We start from the raw sequence: 17,518 nt of genomic DNA on the forward strand, positions 1-17,518 counted from the left end.
TTACATTAAAAGACCACAAAAGAATATCCTCCAAGCTATGCCGATTTTCTTCATAAGGGGAGTAACCCCTGATAAACACAGATAAAGTGTCGCTCGTTTTATTTAAAATATTTAAAATCTTAACACGACTGAACACGATCTTACAGCAACTAAACAGATTTTTTACCTTTGGTCTTATTTTATCTGAAAGTGATCTAATCAAGTCTTATTTGAACGCTAGAAGAATCTGTCTTGTTTATCTTGACCCGACTGATCTGACTGAACACGATATATCGGAACAGAGTCTGAAAGTCTAAACAGGTCTTAACGTTTTTCCCTAGCAGTAAATCAAGGCGATTAAGACTTGATCAGACCAAAATGACCGTTTCAGACTTAAATCTTGCTACTAGTGCTACTTCAGTCGATTCAATTAGTTTATGTGAAAGATTTGAACTGATTTGGTCATTAAAGACGCTCAAATTCAAGCTTTAATATGAAAAATCTATCAAATATGCCATAATATGTCACTTTTCAGATGGTTTTTGTCAAAAATGAAAGTTGCCGCATCCGTGTTCATTCTCAACCTTTATATATGATATGTATTATCATCAAATACAACTAACATTCAACTATTAAAAATGAACACAAATGCGGCCACTTCAATTTCAGACGGAAACCGTCTAAAAACTAACCAAAAGGCTAACATTTCGATGATTTCAGTAATTAAGCATGACTGAATGATGCTAGTACCCGATACATGTGCATTGTATTGTAAAAAACAACCCATATTTATGTAACTGAAGTATTCTTCTTTCTAATAAATAGCTAAAAATTTACATTTTAACAATTTTGTAAAACTGCTACATTTTGGGGCCAAAAAGGGGTCTTACTGGGCCTACTCCTTTTACTTTGACCTTGTATTGAGTTCCATTTTAGCGTTTTGAACATGTTACATGAGCTTAAAATACAATAACCTTACAGTTCACATGTAGACACAGTGGTTTAGTATTGTTAGTATTTTGATATTAAAAGAAAAATAGCAAAAAACCGAAATCCAAGGAAAATGCAAAATGGAAAGTCTCATCAAATGGCAAACTCAAAAGCTCAAAGACTTTTAACTAATTGAAAACAACTGTCATCTTCCTGACTTGGTACATGAATTTCCTAATGTAATTATCAAATAAATCAAATATAAAATAGGAAAGTGGTTTTATAACAATAAGTGCAGGCATCTCAAAATAACAACTGAAATAAAATAAATATTGAACAGTGATAAAAATAGAAGGAACGGCTCTTTCATAAAACTAGGAAAATTTCATAAGTTTTTGTACTTTGGTTCCCTAAATCAGTGTCCAAAAGCTCTACTATATTGTTTTGTTATTTATGAATAAACAACCAAATGTAAATTTAAGAAATTCCAAACAATTGATATTTGATTTGGAATTGTTTTGTGCTAAACAGAATGTATTACAACGTTAAAAAAATACTAAGTTCTGTTGATTGAATTTTTCTGGTTAGAAAGCTTCTAATATCATTCTGCCACAATTGTATTATACAATTATATACTTGTTATAAATATATATATATATATACTTTTTGATATCATGTTAACTGAAATCTTAACGGGATGTCCTCCTTTTGCTAAAAGCATGATCACAATTGGGTGTAAATTTATCATTTTCTTATCTTGATTTTAGAATGTTTTCATTATCAAATTGCACACCCTTACATGTACAGATGTTACATGTCATTTGACCTGAATTTGTAATACCAGCGTGGTATACATATTATGAACAATCTTTACAAACTTTACAAAAAAAATACTTGTGTCAATCTATATATAAATTAAAATGCCGAGATAACTATCAAACGATATAATATGATAGCTACTTGACAATTAAGACGCTTGAGTTGAATGATACCGGTTAACGAGGAAGAGTGTAAATTTAAAAAGGTCACAGAAAAAAAATGCATCTATTTGTATTACGTCAGTCCTCTGTAACTAAAGTTGAACGATATCGTGATCTCCTTTCTTCTGCCACAATAATTGTCAAATATATAAAGCAAAAGAGGATAAATATTTGTTCATGTATGTTATGAACACGATAAATAAAATGAGATAAATTTATATAGACACTCACACATTTAAATACTCAAACATCATTTAAAAGTCATTATGAATAAACAAAAAACTATACTGAAATTATTCATTCAAACATTTCAAACTATATACACTAGTGTCATTTCATAAGAAGAAAGATAAGAAGTTAGCAATATCCTTTAACTTTACGTTCCGCTATATAGACGATGTTCTCTCACTAAATAATACAAAATTTGGTCACTATGTTGAACGAATCTATCCCATCGAACTAGAGATAAAGGATACTACTGATACAGTTAAGTCTGCCTCATATCTTGACTTACATCTAGAAATTGACAATGAAGGTTGGTTGAAAACAAAACTTTACGACAAATGAGATGATTTCAGCTTCCCAATTGTGAACTTTCCATTTCTATGTAGCAACATTCCAGCAGCGCCTGCATACGGAGTATATATCTCCCAATTGATACGATATTCCCGGGCTTGTATTTCCTATTATGATTTCCTTGATAAAGGATTGCTGCTCAAAAGGAAGCTACTAAACCAAGAGTTCCAAATGGTGAAGTTGAAATCATCCCTTCGTAAATTTTACGGACGCCATCACGAGTTGGTTGACCGTTATGGAATAACCGTTTCACAGATGATATCGGATATGTTCCTTATGTCGTAACTACAATACCCTTCCCTTTTCACGAATGTGACCTACCGAATTAGACTATTTACAGGATTTGTAATAACATAAGCAACACGACGGGTGCCACATGTGGAGCAGGATCTGCTTACCCTTCCGGAGCACCTGAGATCACCCCCAGTTTTTGGTGGGGTTCGTGTTGCCTAGTCTTTAGTTTTCTATGTTGTGTCATCTGTACTATTATTTGTCTGTTTGTCTTTTTATTTTTGGCCATGGCGTTGTCAGTTTGTTTTCGATCTATGAGTTTGACTGTCCCTCTGGTATCTTTTGTCCCTATTTTCAATTAGTAGTTGCAAGAAGATCTAAGAAATGATTGTTTTGTAGTAAAACACGAACCTTTCATCGAATAACTATTTCAAATGAATTATCAAAAAGGTAGTAGATTTGTCTTGTAGTTCATATTATCGAAAACAATATTCTAACAAAGATCCGTAAAGCACTTAATTTTACAAAATTCTCTTTTTATTTTGCGTTGAGGCAGTATCACTTACAAGAGGCATATCGAAATGAATATAGACAACAATATTTTACCAATGTTAAAATCTCAAAAAATCAATTTGCAAGACAACATACAAAAACTGAGGGAACTGCATGAACTACAAAAGGGGTAAATGTCGCTTGCTAAGCATACGTAATCTGCCATGTACGAGCGTAATGTATAGAGATATGCAAAAGACTAAATGATGGAGCACAAGGTTTGTAACTGCTGAGAAATGGAGGTTGACAATTGGAAAATTGAAATCATCACGTCTGTCATAGATTTCTAGTTTGAAGTCGTTCTTTCGAGATAAATATTTCCCAGTAAAGGATGACAGCCACCTGTCTAATGAGTCACCTTTCAGGATGCCGGGATAATATTATTTTTGCTAATTTCTTTTGTCACAACTACAAAATTATGTATATTCTAAAAAAATGAAAATCAAATAAGACAAATTAACAACTAGGAAAAAAAAACATACGCCAAAGGAATAGCGCCTTTATACTGTCCTTAATGTTGGGACACTGAAAATAAAACAAACAAAAAAAAAACGTGAATTAATGATACAATTTAACTTTTGTAAATAGGGTAGGTCTTGTTTTCAAAATCCTTCAGATGACCCGGATAAAAAGATAGAATAAGATTTGAACAATTACATTTTGTAAGAAAGACAATTTCTTTAAAGTCTGTTTAGTGGTGTAGGAATTAAAGATACAAGCTGCCTACCTATTTTGTAAACATTTTAAAAGTATATGTGATGCAACTGAAAGTTTAATTGAATCACAATATACGAAGGGAAATACTCAATGACATAATATAGACCAATTCATCCTCCCTTAACTATAATGTGCCAAAAGATGCCTCATACAAATGTGTGAATTTGGTGTAGATGTCTTTGTTCAAGGGGACATTACCTGTCAAAATTATGTTCACCGATTTGATTCAAATTCTCATATTTGATTTATAACATACTCAAAGGTATATCCAAATTACAAAAAGTCTAAAAGATATCATGGACTCGATATAATATGTATCAAAATTCCGTGTATATTTTAGTCTAGACACTATCCAATTAACCATCGAAGAGACCTCCGAAGACGGTCAGATAACCCGATATAAACATAAATATAGATATAATTAGATAGTGAGCACGTGCAATTGGATTTTTCTAGTTATGTTTGATTTCATATTATTGGTTAAAAAAATATTAATCATCGTTTTTACCTGTATAAGAATGAGTTTTTGTCGATCGAATCAGTCTAGCAAATGGTTTACCCTGGTTTTCACTTTCAATGTTGACATTCTTTTCTTTTTAATAGCTGAACACGCCTATTTCATGCGTAACCCATCTCTAGCTAAGGGTCTACATTGAAGGTTACATAAATACGGATTCAATGAGGTCGAATTATTCACTTGCAAGTGAATGATTAATCAGCGATGTTTCTTAACCTATTTTGACATATTGAACCAAACCGGCTGTTTAAAGCGAATTATTATTTCACTATTTTACTTTCATTAATGATTGAACAGGAACAAATCACATTTTAATTTTTTATAGCTCGTAGCTAATGCCCCTTTAAAATGATCAAACTTAAGGTCAAATATATAATTTTTTCACTAAATAAATGTGAAATCAGTGACAATTAATCGACATTAAATAACTCAACTGTTCAAAGTTTGAAGAACTTCACTTATTCTCCAATTTCATTGGCCACCTCCCTTTAAACATGGCTTGTGATAATCTTAAATGCAAATTGTACTAATCAACCCCGACAAAAGGTGGCATCCGATTAATTTCTGTTGTATATTATAAATGCAGTAAAAGTGCGACAAAACCATACATATTGATTTTTCTCATTGTTGAAGGCTGCACGGTTGCCTTTAGTTGTTTACATTCACTCAATTTGGACTCTGGTGAATAGTTGTATTATTGTTAATTATACCACATCCCCTTATTTTAATATAATATGTATACAAATTCATACCGTTTATAATCAGTCGTTAAATTAGCCAAACAAAATGCATTAGGACACAAAAATACGACAACAAATATGCGAAACACAAAAAGGAGACACTTAATCAAAACAATTATTAGTTATACCCGTGAAAAATGTAAAACAATGGGTGTGCTAGTCAACAAGAAAGGGTTAGGGATCCTATATTTCCGGCAATGGATATAATCACAATAATCGAATGTGTTTTTCGTGTTAACACGTGTTTCATTTTACAATTTGTGAACTAACGGTTTCTCAGATAATAAGGAATGATCTTTTAATATTTCCGGTTGTAAAGATATTTCATTTTGATATATGTTTGACAAAACCCCAAAAATGTCATTATTTACTTTATATTTGAATAGCCTACTGTATGTACTTTTGGCCATAAATACACAAATGAATAATGAGACATCTCTACCCAAAACAAATTAATGTGTTAAAAGGTAAAATTATATTCAAGACAATATTATCTGTAAGCTTGATTATTTCTTGTGTCACTGAAAAAAAGAATTTTAAAAGGAATTTGTATTCAATTTGTGTAGTTCACAGCCACCCGAAAAAAAACCCATTTTTTTATCATTTATCCAAATAAAAAAATAGCCACCAAAGGAACTTTGGAACGCACAAAGCAAAAGAGAAATCAAAAAGCTGTTCGTTAACATATATGAACAAAATAGTTAAATATTAACATGATTAATGAGTGGGGAAAAACATAGAAGTAAATGTATTACTAAATCCTATTTTATCATTTCCTCCGTTTGCTGTTTGAATACACATTTGCTCCTCTTTTCACATATAAACCTCCTTTTCATATTGCACAAAATATCGTTACTCCTCTTTGAAAACTTGAATGACTTGTCACTCTACTTGATGCATCATCAATTGAAACGAAAAGCATGCAAGGTTTTAAAAATAGCGAAATATGTGAAGAAAAAACAATTGACCTATAATTTTTTACTAAACGTGATCAATAGTTCCTTCTTCATATTTTTTTCTTAAATTTCAAGAAGAAAAGACGCACTTCCATCCCACTTTTTGATTTATTCAGTTAATGCATAATGCATAATAGGGATAAATTCATGTACATTTTAATGAACCAGAAAAATGTTAAAACTATTTTAAAAGTTTATAATCAATAATGAAATAAACATAAGTCAAGTTTCTCTATGGTGTATTGTATCGTTTTCCAAATGACTATAAATCATACATTTATTTTTGAATTTACAGCAAACATCTCCTTGGAGTTGCAAAAGAGAGGCGACAGATACCTGAGGGACATTCAAACTCATAAGTCGAAAATAAACTGACAACGCCATGGCTAAAAATGAAAAAGACCAACAGTCAAACAACAGTTCACAAAACACAACATAGAAAACTGAGCAACACGAACCCCACCCAAAAACTGGGGGTAACTTCACATGTTTACAGGTGCTTCGGGAGGGCAAGCAGATCCTGCTCCACATCTGGCACCCGTTGTGTTGATCATGTTAGTACAAACCCGGTAATAAGTCTCATTCGGTAGGTCACATTCGGGAAAAGGGGGACGGGATTAAAGTTACGACATTATGAACATATCCGCTATCATCTGTGAAACGGATATTCCATAACGGTCAACCAACTCGTGATGACGTCCGTAAAACTTACGAAGGGATAATTTCAACTTCACCACTCGGAACTCTTGGTTTGATAGCTTCCTTGTGAGCAGCAACCTTCTATCAAGGAAATCCAAGCCATGGAATATTGCATCAACTGGGAGATATATACTCCGTATGCAGGCGCTGCTGGAATGTTGCTACATAGAAATGGAAAGGTAACAATTGTAAAGCTAAAATCAATTCTTTTGTCGTAAAGTTCTGTTTTCAACCGACCTTCATTGTCAATTTCTAGATGTAAGTCAAGATATGAGGCAGACCTAACTGTATCTTGTGTTCTTTATCTCAAGTTCGATGGGAATGATGCGTTCAACATAGTCACCAAATTTTAAATTATTTAGTGAGAGAACATCATCTATATAGCGGTATGAAAACTGTATGCTGGTCTATAGTGTCTTTTCACTTTTGTGCTTATGTAATGCGGTCTCACTGCCTGTACCAAATCAGAAATATGACGATTGTTTTCCATTCGTTCTGTAAGCTGAAAAAGTCTAAGTTTTTATGAACTTCCTCCTTTTTGAATTTACCTTGGAGTTCGGTATTTTAGTCTTTTCTTATTCACTAATATTTACTCCAAATCTCATCGTATTCATGTACACGGTCAATAGAATAAAATAAAGTTAGAAACAACTACACGCTTACATACCCTTATTTGTCCATGTGAATTAAAAAAAAATTACAATGACATGTTTTATTTGAATGCATTGAATAGATAATATATCAAAACACATACAGCAGTAACATTCAGTCAGAAGCCCCATGGAGATCTTGCAAATGGTTGGTTTGTACTTTCTTTGTACAAGATCTTTGTTAAAATAGTGCTTCCATAATGAATTATCAGACAGAGAATACTTTTGTCTTGTGTTTTATACAGCCAAAACACTATTTTAACAAAGATTAGAAAAGCACATTCGACATAAACCTTGAATACGTTACTGTCTTACAATCTAGTACTAAACACATATATCATGTAATGTTCGCAAAATTTTTTCTGCATCCTCAACAAATATTCATCCCCCACCCCACCCCCTAAAATAGTTGTCAAAGGTACCAGGCTTTTAGTTTAATACGCCAGACGCGCGTTTTGTCTACATAAGACTCATCAGTGACGCTCAGATCAAAAAAGTTAGAAAGCCAAACAAGTATAAAGTTGAAGAGCTTTGAGGACCCAAAATTCCTAAAAGTTGTGCCAAATACGGATAAGGTAATCTATACCCGGGATAAGAAGATCCTTAGTATTTAAAATAATTCATACTTTTGCAAACAGTTAATTTATAAAAATGACCATATAATTGATATTCATGTCAACACCGAAGTGCTGACTACTGGGTTAAAATCTTATCAAATAAATAAATACAATACAATAGAAAGAGACGAAAAGGACAGCATTCACAGGAGGCATATAAGAGGTTGGTAAAAAATAACATAATTATTACGTTATTCTAGGACTCAAGAATAACGTTAACAGACACGTAGTTTGAGCGAAAACAGCGTTGTTTCGCTTATTCTGTATGTAGTTACAATTGACAAGAAGTTGTTTCATGGAGCCTACTCGAATATATATGACAATATGTTTAATGTTATGTTAACGTTTTGGTTTCTTTAAATACCCAAATTGTATTGGAAAAAATTATCAAATTTTTCCATTAAATAAAAAAAAAATGTTGTGATATATAATTGATGTCATGATTAAACATTATATACCTTCGTTAAATTCGATCCTATCTTTGGCCAATATTTCATTGTTTTCATACAGCAAGGGGAATTAAAAAAAAATCATCTGGTAAGCATTCGTTTCCAACGGAACACGTTTCAGAGGAATTAACCTAATCAGATTTTGAGAATTTAAACTACGCGTAAATCCCCGATGAAAATTATACATGTTATACCATATCACATTTTGTTTTTATTTTTGATATGTAAAATGAACCATGTCATGATTGATATGTATTCAACAAAGCCTACAAAATCATACTGGTAAAATTAGTGTTACATATACAATGGTATAGTAAAGAAAAACATTTAGTGTCATATTACACCTTATGTTAAAATATAATATATCTCGAGGTCTGTCTATCTTACCTAGATATAAATAGCACGCAATTAAAAGGTTTTTTTTATATATGTTAAATAAATGATTTCATGGTTGACCGGGATTTCAAGTGAAAACATGGAAAAAAAATTAAAAAATAACCATAAAAAAATAAGTTTTACCCTTATAGTAAAATGGTTTGATAAAATTAGTCCGTGACTTAAATGGTTATGTCGTTATCATAACTCGCTGACCTTTGGATGATTCATATGAAACTTTTTATTTTATGTGCTACGAAAAAGTCCTTTTGCACAGTTTATATCTTTTAGTTGATAAATCAAATATGACAAACGTTTTATTTCAATAAATAAACATAGATTATCGTTTTGTGATGCTTCTAAAGTATTATGCATTTGAATTGATTTGCATGACCAATAATTTTCATTTCGTTCGGAAGAAATGAATGTAAAAAAAATGTATGTTTATAACGATTGCTAATATTTTTTGTAGTACCTTTGCAAGTCAATTGGTTTCTTCGTCCAGTTCACATATATCATTATTGCAATATAAAAAAAAAAAGATTTTTATAGCGGAATATAATACATACCTTTTAAATTATGTTCCGTGTAAATGTTTTTTCATATAGGATTTAGTTTTAGGTGTTGTTTATCGTTTTTTTTTTAATAACAGATACACTTTTCAATGTAACTTGTTAATTACATTTGTTTTTTATGAGTTATCTATCTTGTATTGTCCTCACAACTAATCAACTACGATCTCTTAGTAAATGTTTTTTTTTTTCAAACTTCATGGTATAACACTTTTAAGGGAGCTTCATTTTCCACTGCGTATACACGGCCAAACAAAGCCGGTATTGAACAACTTGTATATATTAAGGACATGCATATCAAATTGCAGGGTCCTATTCTGGTATCTGTTGTTTTAACTGGTTTTGCGGAAAGATTACTATCCAATTAATTCCATATCGCCATCCATGGACGAATCCAAGGTACATGTAACAACACAACTACAAGATCGGCCCGACATTTAAAGTAATACACATTTTGTTATTCATACATTGATTATTCTATTGAATGTTTCAATGAAAATATTACGGGCTCATGTGCATTGATAACAAACAAACCACATGACCATTCAGTCCAGGAAGCATTATACAGTTAAAAGATTATCTCATGAACTATTCATAGTATAGTAAACTATTTAATAATAATATTCACAAAAACATGATCAAATGATAAAACATTTAATTCAAAATCATACATAGATATAAGAAGATGTGGTATGAGTGCCAATGAGACAACTCTCCATCCAAGTCAAAATTTATAAAAGTAAACCATTATAGGTCACAGTACGGTCTTCAACACGGAGCCTTGGCTCACACCGAACAGTAAGCTATAAAGGGCCCCAAAAAATTACTAGTGTAAAACCATTCAAACGGGAAAACCAACGGTCTAATCTATATAAAAAAACGAGAAACGAGAAACACTTATGAACCACATCAACAAACGACAACTACTGAACATCAGATTCCTGACTTAGGACAGGTGCAAACAAATGCAGCGGGTTTAAACGTTTTAATGGTACCAAACCTTCACCCTTTTTCTGAAACAATAGTGTAACGTCACAACATAGAAAGACACACTATAAAATATCAACTGAAATAGCTTAACTCAATCAAAGGACATATTAACACCATTGAACATACACTGAACAAATAAATTTGACCTATGACACAATGTAAATACAAAATAAATAAACTAAGGGTAGAATAATAAAAGTAACATGTTATATCGGTATGAAAGTTAAACAATTTAAGAAAAACAATGTGCTCGAACAAAAATATCAGCCATTAGCAATTATTTTAAACACAGGTAAATGGAAATAATTTTGTGTTTAGGTATACGTGTACAGTTCCAATAGAGAAAGGAAATATTTTCACAAAATAAATAATTTTGATGTTCATAGTACGAAGTGAAAATTTATAGTAATATCAAACACTTATCAAAGCTGGTATATAGACCAGATATAACCCTGAATAACATCAAATAACTAAGGGAAGAATAATAAAAGTAACATGTTATATGTATGTACAGATAAAGAACATCCCATTGCAAATATAAATTGTGTTATAACGATGTTTGATTGCATATAATTAGATTATATGTTAAAAACCATACCGATTCTTATGTACTATGTAAGAAAATTTTGATTATACCAAATTGTAAAAAGTAATTTTGCTGCAATTAAACTTAAAGCCCTACTCAAGGGAACCAAAATATTAATCAGATAGTTCAAAATGTTTGTTAAATGTATGAGTTAAATATAAAGCATGTGAACATTTTTTTTTCAAATCGTCGCAAGGCTTACTCGCACTTGTAGAGTTTTACCATCTCCAATGAAAATAATGATGTTACCATCAAACTTGTATTCCAATAGTTTGGAGTAAGGCAGTCTTTTCTTTCTATTGAAATCAGACCTTTTCCACATGAAGACGCTCATAACACCATTCAAATCCAAATCAATTTATACTCTGTAATATGATTGTTCATTGAATATTTGTAAGCAGAATAATAGTATAAGAAAAACAAATAAAGGTAAATTTAAGACTGTCATTTAAACTGAAAATTTAAATTATATAAATGTATGGAAAAACATATTAAAGATACAAATGAGTGTCATAAATATCAGTTAAAAAATCTTCTGAGGAATAAATATCTTTACTCTCCTGAGAAATCAAACCAGAAATTAGCTTGATCCAACACAAAGTTGCTTTTTGGCTTTTCTTCCTCAGGAATAGATCACCTTAGCTGTATTTGGCAAAACTTATATATAATGTATATGTAGGATAAGGATATTTTAGGAGGTACAATTTTTAAAATGAATACTCATCAATATTTTACGATTTTGGAAGAAATTGGCGTTAACATATAGTTAAACTTTGTCTAATTGCAGACATTTATAAACTAAACCACTGGGGAAACAACAAGAGTTTCCCGCTTTACAGAGACTTAGATTGATCAATATGTATGATTTAAACATAACATACTTTTTCATGTGTGAAACATAAAAATAACCCTGACTGTGTGAATAATTCATGTTAAGAAATAATAAAGAGCACCTATTTCGCCGAAAAAAGATATTCATGTAAGATGTTAAAGTGTTTGTCAATTAACAGTTGAAAGGAAGTTTCACAATGAACTTTCTCCTTTGGTTCCTGATGACAAATTTAAATAAGGAGATCATGGATTTCAAAATGATACATAATCATTTGCATGGTTATTAATATAAGAAAGTTGTTTTTCATTCACAGTTCATGCGTCTTTACAATATATTCGTGTTTTAAATTGATGATTCATCCATCAATTCGATGATTTCTTCGAGTTTACTGGCGAATTGTAGGTCCTTCTCTCCTCGATATCTTCAAAATCTTCCGTAATCTAATATATTATTTTGTAACAAGATGTGAAACCCGAAATTAAGATGAGCGTGCATTTAACTGACTGGTATGCAATTTTGCTTGGTGAAATTTGACATTAAACATGATGACCAGTGTAGTGAAGATACCACACCCTTTACGCGCTTGACAACCCTATGACTCTCTGAAAGGTCAATAGATATTCTATCCTTATCCTATGCAACATATTCTCGTTTGCCAGTGTCAATCCAAATGTACTGCCTTTTATCCTGGTTATCTTGCAGAAAGTACCTTTTGTGATAATTGTTATTTATTCTCGTCCAAAATATGCATAACACGTTAATTTAACACCAATCAATCAATCAGTCAATCAATCGATTAATTAATCAATGAAATCTACAATATAGACTAAAAGACATAAGGCTCACTGTGACTTTGAGATAAGGAACAGCAATAAAAGCACTGTTTATTTGCTTTTTGTGTGTTTTTTTATGTGCATATACTGATTTTGTGTGATGGATGGATACCCAATATCCTTTATTTTTCTAATTATTAATAACAATTATCATTTCCACGGAAATAATTCAATAATCATTGTATTACGTTGTACTTTATAGGCATGATCAAACTAAGACTTGTAAGTTATTACAAGTTTGAGTATTGTAATAGTTATATTTCACATATTTATAAAAAAAAAAAATAAATGATTATACATGTTATAGGCAAAAATCTAAAAAGAGGGCAGCACTACTTTTCATGTAGTATTGGATATTGAACTTATTAGTTCGTATCATATGTATCTCTGTAAGAATAATATGAAATACGTTTAAGCTACTAGTAATTGAGACACATGAATAAATATGAAAGCAAGGTTACACCAATAAGTAGATTAGTACTAAGAAACTAAAGATACATTGATAAATAAATGTGTTCTTGAATTAATAGACTTAAAGATTGACTGGTTAGATCAGATATATTCCAAACGCTCGACAAGCCTCGCGTTTTGATTTTGAAATTTATAACTTTCGACAAGAGAATATCGTATTACATCTGGAGTGATATAATCGGTATGTATTTTTCTCATTATTGAAGGCCGTACGTGTTTTCAATAGTTGCTTACATCCAGTTCATTTGATCTTTGGTAGATAGTTGTCTCATTCTTGTTTTCATTTGAAAACTTTCTATACTGCATCTCCTTATATTTGTATCTATATTCATCTGTTGTAATATAACATTTTTTTTTATCTTTTGTGTGTTTTAACACATAACATAAGTAGGATACTACTTGTTAGGATTTCAACTATTGATGTAATACTATAAAGTCAACTTTAACTGCAGTTGTCATGCTTAAATTCAATAGCATATATCACTTGTCAATTAAGTCTAATTTACGAGAGAATTTTTGGAATACATGAAGGTGTCCTTGATTCCAATCCTTCAATATTTATAACAGACAAAAACAAACCTTGCTAATTTTGTGGTTTGTTCAGGTGCAACTTTCAAGAAACACTTGTCTCAAAAAAGGCTTGCATGATTCAGCATGGTCAGGAACCATAACCTCAAAAAGTTTGCCAGGTTTACCATTTAGTGGCTCCAAAACTCGCGTAGATAAATGAAACAATAGTTGTTTTAACTTACTTAGTTATTTCATAGGACTATCATTATCTTATTAAAAATAAAAAAAAAAACTGTGTTTTCCTTTATTTACTCTGATGCAGTATGCCCTGGTATAAAAAAGAATTCAGTTAAATAGATTAAATTATTAGCTAATGAATATGTCCATCATTATGCATCCTAAAAGATTTATGCAATCAGATTTTATCTTTTAGTAGACTTTGTTTACTCATCTTACTTCTGAATCTGAGGATCGTATGTAACTGTTAGGTATAACAGTATAATAAACTAAGGATAATCAGTAGCCTAACGTTAACTGTACATCTAGCTACATACATTTGTGTATGTAAGTTATGTAATACTAATAATTACAACAATAATACTAATTACAATTATATCTAACGACTTTGACGAAAACGATTGTTACGTAGGTGGTGCTAGTTGCAAGCTAGATGTCTGTCCCTATTCTAGATATCCTTGTTTCCAGTCGTAATCTTAATTTTTGTTTTAACCATTTTGTAAAACCTACCGTTGATTTTAGTCTCTGATGCATGATTTTTTTATTATTAATTGTTTTGGCTTTTAACTGGCTGTCAGTAACAGCGAGTACTCTCAAATCGTACTTTCTTGTTTATTTGACCTGTTGATACTAATTGTAATGCTTTTTTGTTATTTAATGTTATTCAGGGTTATATCTGGTCTATATACCAGCTTTGATAAGTGTTTGGTATTACTATAAATTTTCACTTCGTACTATGAACATCAAAATTATTTATTTTGTGAAAATATTTCTTTTCTCTATTGGAACTGTACACGTATACCTAAACACAAAATTATTTCCATTTACCTGTGTTTAAAATATTTGCTACTGGCTGATATTTTTCTTCGAGCACATTGTTTTTCTTAAATTGTTTAACATTTCATACCGATATAACATGTTACTTTTATTATTCTTCCCTTAGTTTATTTATTTTGTATTTGCATTGTATCATAGGTCAAATTTATTTGTTCATTGTATGTTCATTGGTGTTAATATGTCCTTTGATTGAGTTAAGCTATTTCAGTTGATATTTTATAGTATGTCTTTCTATGTTGTGATGTTACACTATTGTTTCAGAAAAAGGGTGAAGGTTTGGTACCATTAAACGTTTAAACCAGCTGCATTTGTTTGCACCTGTCCTAAGTCGGGAATCTGATGTTCAGTAGTTGTCGTTTGTTGATGTGGTTCATAAGTGTTTCTCGTTTCTCGTTTTTTATATAGATTAGACCGTTGGTTTTACAGTTTGATTGGTTTTACACTAGTAATTTTTGGGGCCCTTTAAAGCTTACTGTTCGGTGTGAGCCAAGGCTCCGTGTTGAAGACCGTACTTTGATCTATAATGGTTTACTTTTTTACATTTTGATTTGGATGGAGAGTTGTCTCATTGGCACTCATACCACATCTTCTTATATCTATGCATGAATATTTGCAACCGGAATTTAGCAAACAACAATCAATCCAACTTAACTTATCTTGTTACGAGTACAACGGTGGGTGCTTCTATTTGAACATTAATGTTTATTGTCATAGCCGATCTGAGATGATCATCTGTCTTTTATTGTGCTAGTGTCACTTAGTCATAAGTGTTTTCAATTGTATTTTGAGGACTTTTGTTGTTTTTCGTCTCATGACATCGGTCGTTGTTGATCCTATGTTTAACGTTCGATTTTTATTGACAGCAAGGTATCGTTTCACTAGTGGTTTTGTATTATTTGCTATGTCAGCAAATGCAATAATACATTATTTTTTTTACCACATAAGACTGTAGTAAAACATGTAATACTCTGTAAACTAGTTGTTATAGAATACAAAAACCAGATGTAGAATTTCCGTCTGTTTACAATCTTGCAGGATTTCTGTCATATTAGAATACGATTGTGTGGTTGTTCCATTTGAATCTAGGTTATCGTGGACAAATTGGGGCAGGTATGATATTGCAAAAAGACAAAAACAAAGTTAGTGATAATGACACATATCATAATAAGTAAAACAAATGTAAGGAAACTGGTACCCTCACATTATTAAAATTATGAAATATTTTCTGTGAAATAAAGACGTTTTTACAAACATCATTCAGAGCTCATTTAATGCAATTATCTACTTCAAACTTTTTGTTATAAATATATAAATGTATCTACATGTACCATAAATACATATCATAATAAAGAATAGAATGAATTTCTGTTTTGAATATATATACGTATATCCATGTATATGTGTGCGACAATGAGTGAATTCAGGCTTTAAGCTTAAATCATGTTCAAAAAGCTTACGCATAGGCATTATGCGAATGCCTGATATCAAGGCATTAAGCTTATTTCATGAAATCTTATATTATACAAATTTGACCTCTATTCGTTATTCCTACATTATGAACATTATATTTCATTTAACATGTTTAACGCTAAAATATGCTTTTAACCCCATTGGAAATTATTTGGTCCATTACAATTGTTGAAATACTAGTAAGATTGGAAAAATTAAATAATTCTTATCTAAAGTCGAGTACAAAAAACAGTATGACATTATGCAAGATGAAGCTGTAACGACGACTAAAACACACACACAGGACATAAACAAACAATCGATGTACAACAGAACACACATCATTGTGAATATTCATGTATATTCGAAGCTCATAAGGTTAGTTATAGTATACATAAAAAAAAGAACAAGCCATATAAAGCAAATAAGGCAAATTAATTTTTTTTAAATGGCGAAACTAATGGAATGGTTATAATATATCTATTAAGTTATTTTACATTAAAGTATAAGTATAGAAAGTACGACACACAGTTAGATAAAAATATCAAAATAGTATGAATAATATCGTTTGATAACTTCAAATCTATTTGCAAATATATTGGTTGTTTAATTGTTAAGTAGAACAGATTCCATTGATTCATCAAATATATACCTTACTGAATTTAAAGCAAGTAATTGTATGTATGTGTTTTTATTATAGTTCAAATATCTGTGAAACGAATAGTCGTTGTAGAGAACTGATTTATCAAAAACACAAACATATATTAACAATACTTACTCATGTTACAGAACTGTCCCGCTAATCCAGTCACACATCCTTCACTACATGCACCTGTATGTTTATCGCAGTTGTTATTTAAACACTTCTGAGGATCACATCCCCAAGTACAGGAACCGTTTTCAGGATAACAGTGTTGGTCAATACATTTAAGTGGACATGCATCTAAACAGTTTGTTCCCCATGTACCTTTTAAGCATCCTACAAATATCTTGTCTAAAATAAAGATTTTCTATCAACGTTCTATCATATGTAAGCTTTTAATACTTATGTCAATCAATTTTCTACAAGAAAGGCAAAAGATACCAAAGGGACATTCAAACTCATAAGTCGAAAATAAACTGACAACGCCATTGCAAAAAAAAAAGGACCAAAAGACAAACAATAGTATACAAAACACAACATAAAAAACTAATGACTGAACAACACGAACCCCACCAAAATACTCAGGTGAT

The 17,518-nt window shown here is 31.0% G+C and overlaps 3 protein-coding genes across 7 annotated transcripts in view; all 3 read right to left on the reverse strand.

Moving 5' to 3' along the window:
• LOC127718350 (uncharacterized) overlaps positions 1-17,518 on the reverse strand; it is a 160,370-nt gene that overhangs the window by 46,183 nt on the left and 96,669 nt on the right. The window lies entirely within an intron of this gene.
• Positions 10,179-17,518, reverse strand: part of LOC127718421 (uncharacterized) — a 130,743-nt gene continuing 123,403 nt past the window's right edge. For both annotated transcript variants that reach the window (XR_007989829.1, XR_007989823.1), the window contains exon 6: positions 10,179-12,388. The gene's annotated coding sequence lies outside the window, so the exon portion shown is untranslated. The remainder of the gene's footprint in view (positions 12,389-17,518) is intronic.
• Positions 10,179-17,518, reverse strand: part of LOC127718405 (uncharacterized) — a 54,740-nt gene continuing 47,400 nt past the window's right edge. For 2 of the 3 annotated variants that reach the window (XM_052224430.1, XM_052224414.1), the window contains exons 5-6: positions 17,064-17,279; positions 10,179-11,481 (exon numbers count right to left, since the gene is read on the reverse strand). In XM_052224430.1, coding sequence (XP_052080390.1) covers positions 11,459-11,481; positions 17,064-17,279 — 239 coding nt within the window. In that variant the 3' untranslated portion in view covers positions 10,179-11,458. The remainder of the gene's footprint in view (positions 11,482-17,063; positions 17,280-17,518) is intronic. The other variant, XM_052224423.1, reaches the window with a different exon arrangement.

The sequence above is a fragment of the Mytilus californianus genome, unplaced genomic scaffold, assembly GCF_021869535.1.
Source record: "Mytilus californianus isolate M0D057914Y unplaced genomic scaffold, xbMytCali1.0.p SCAF_1, whole genome shotgun sequence".
Lineage (NCBI taxonomy): Eukaryota > Metazoa > Mollusca > Bivalvia > Mytilida > Mytilidae > Mytilus > Mytilus californianus.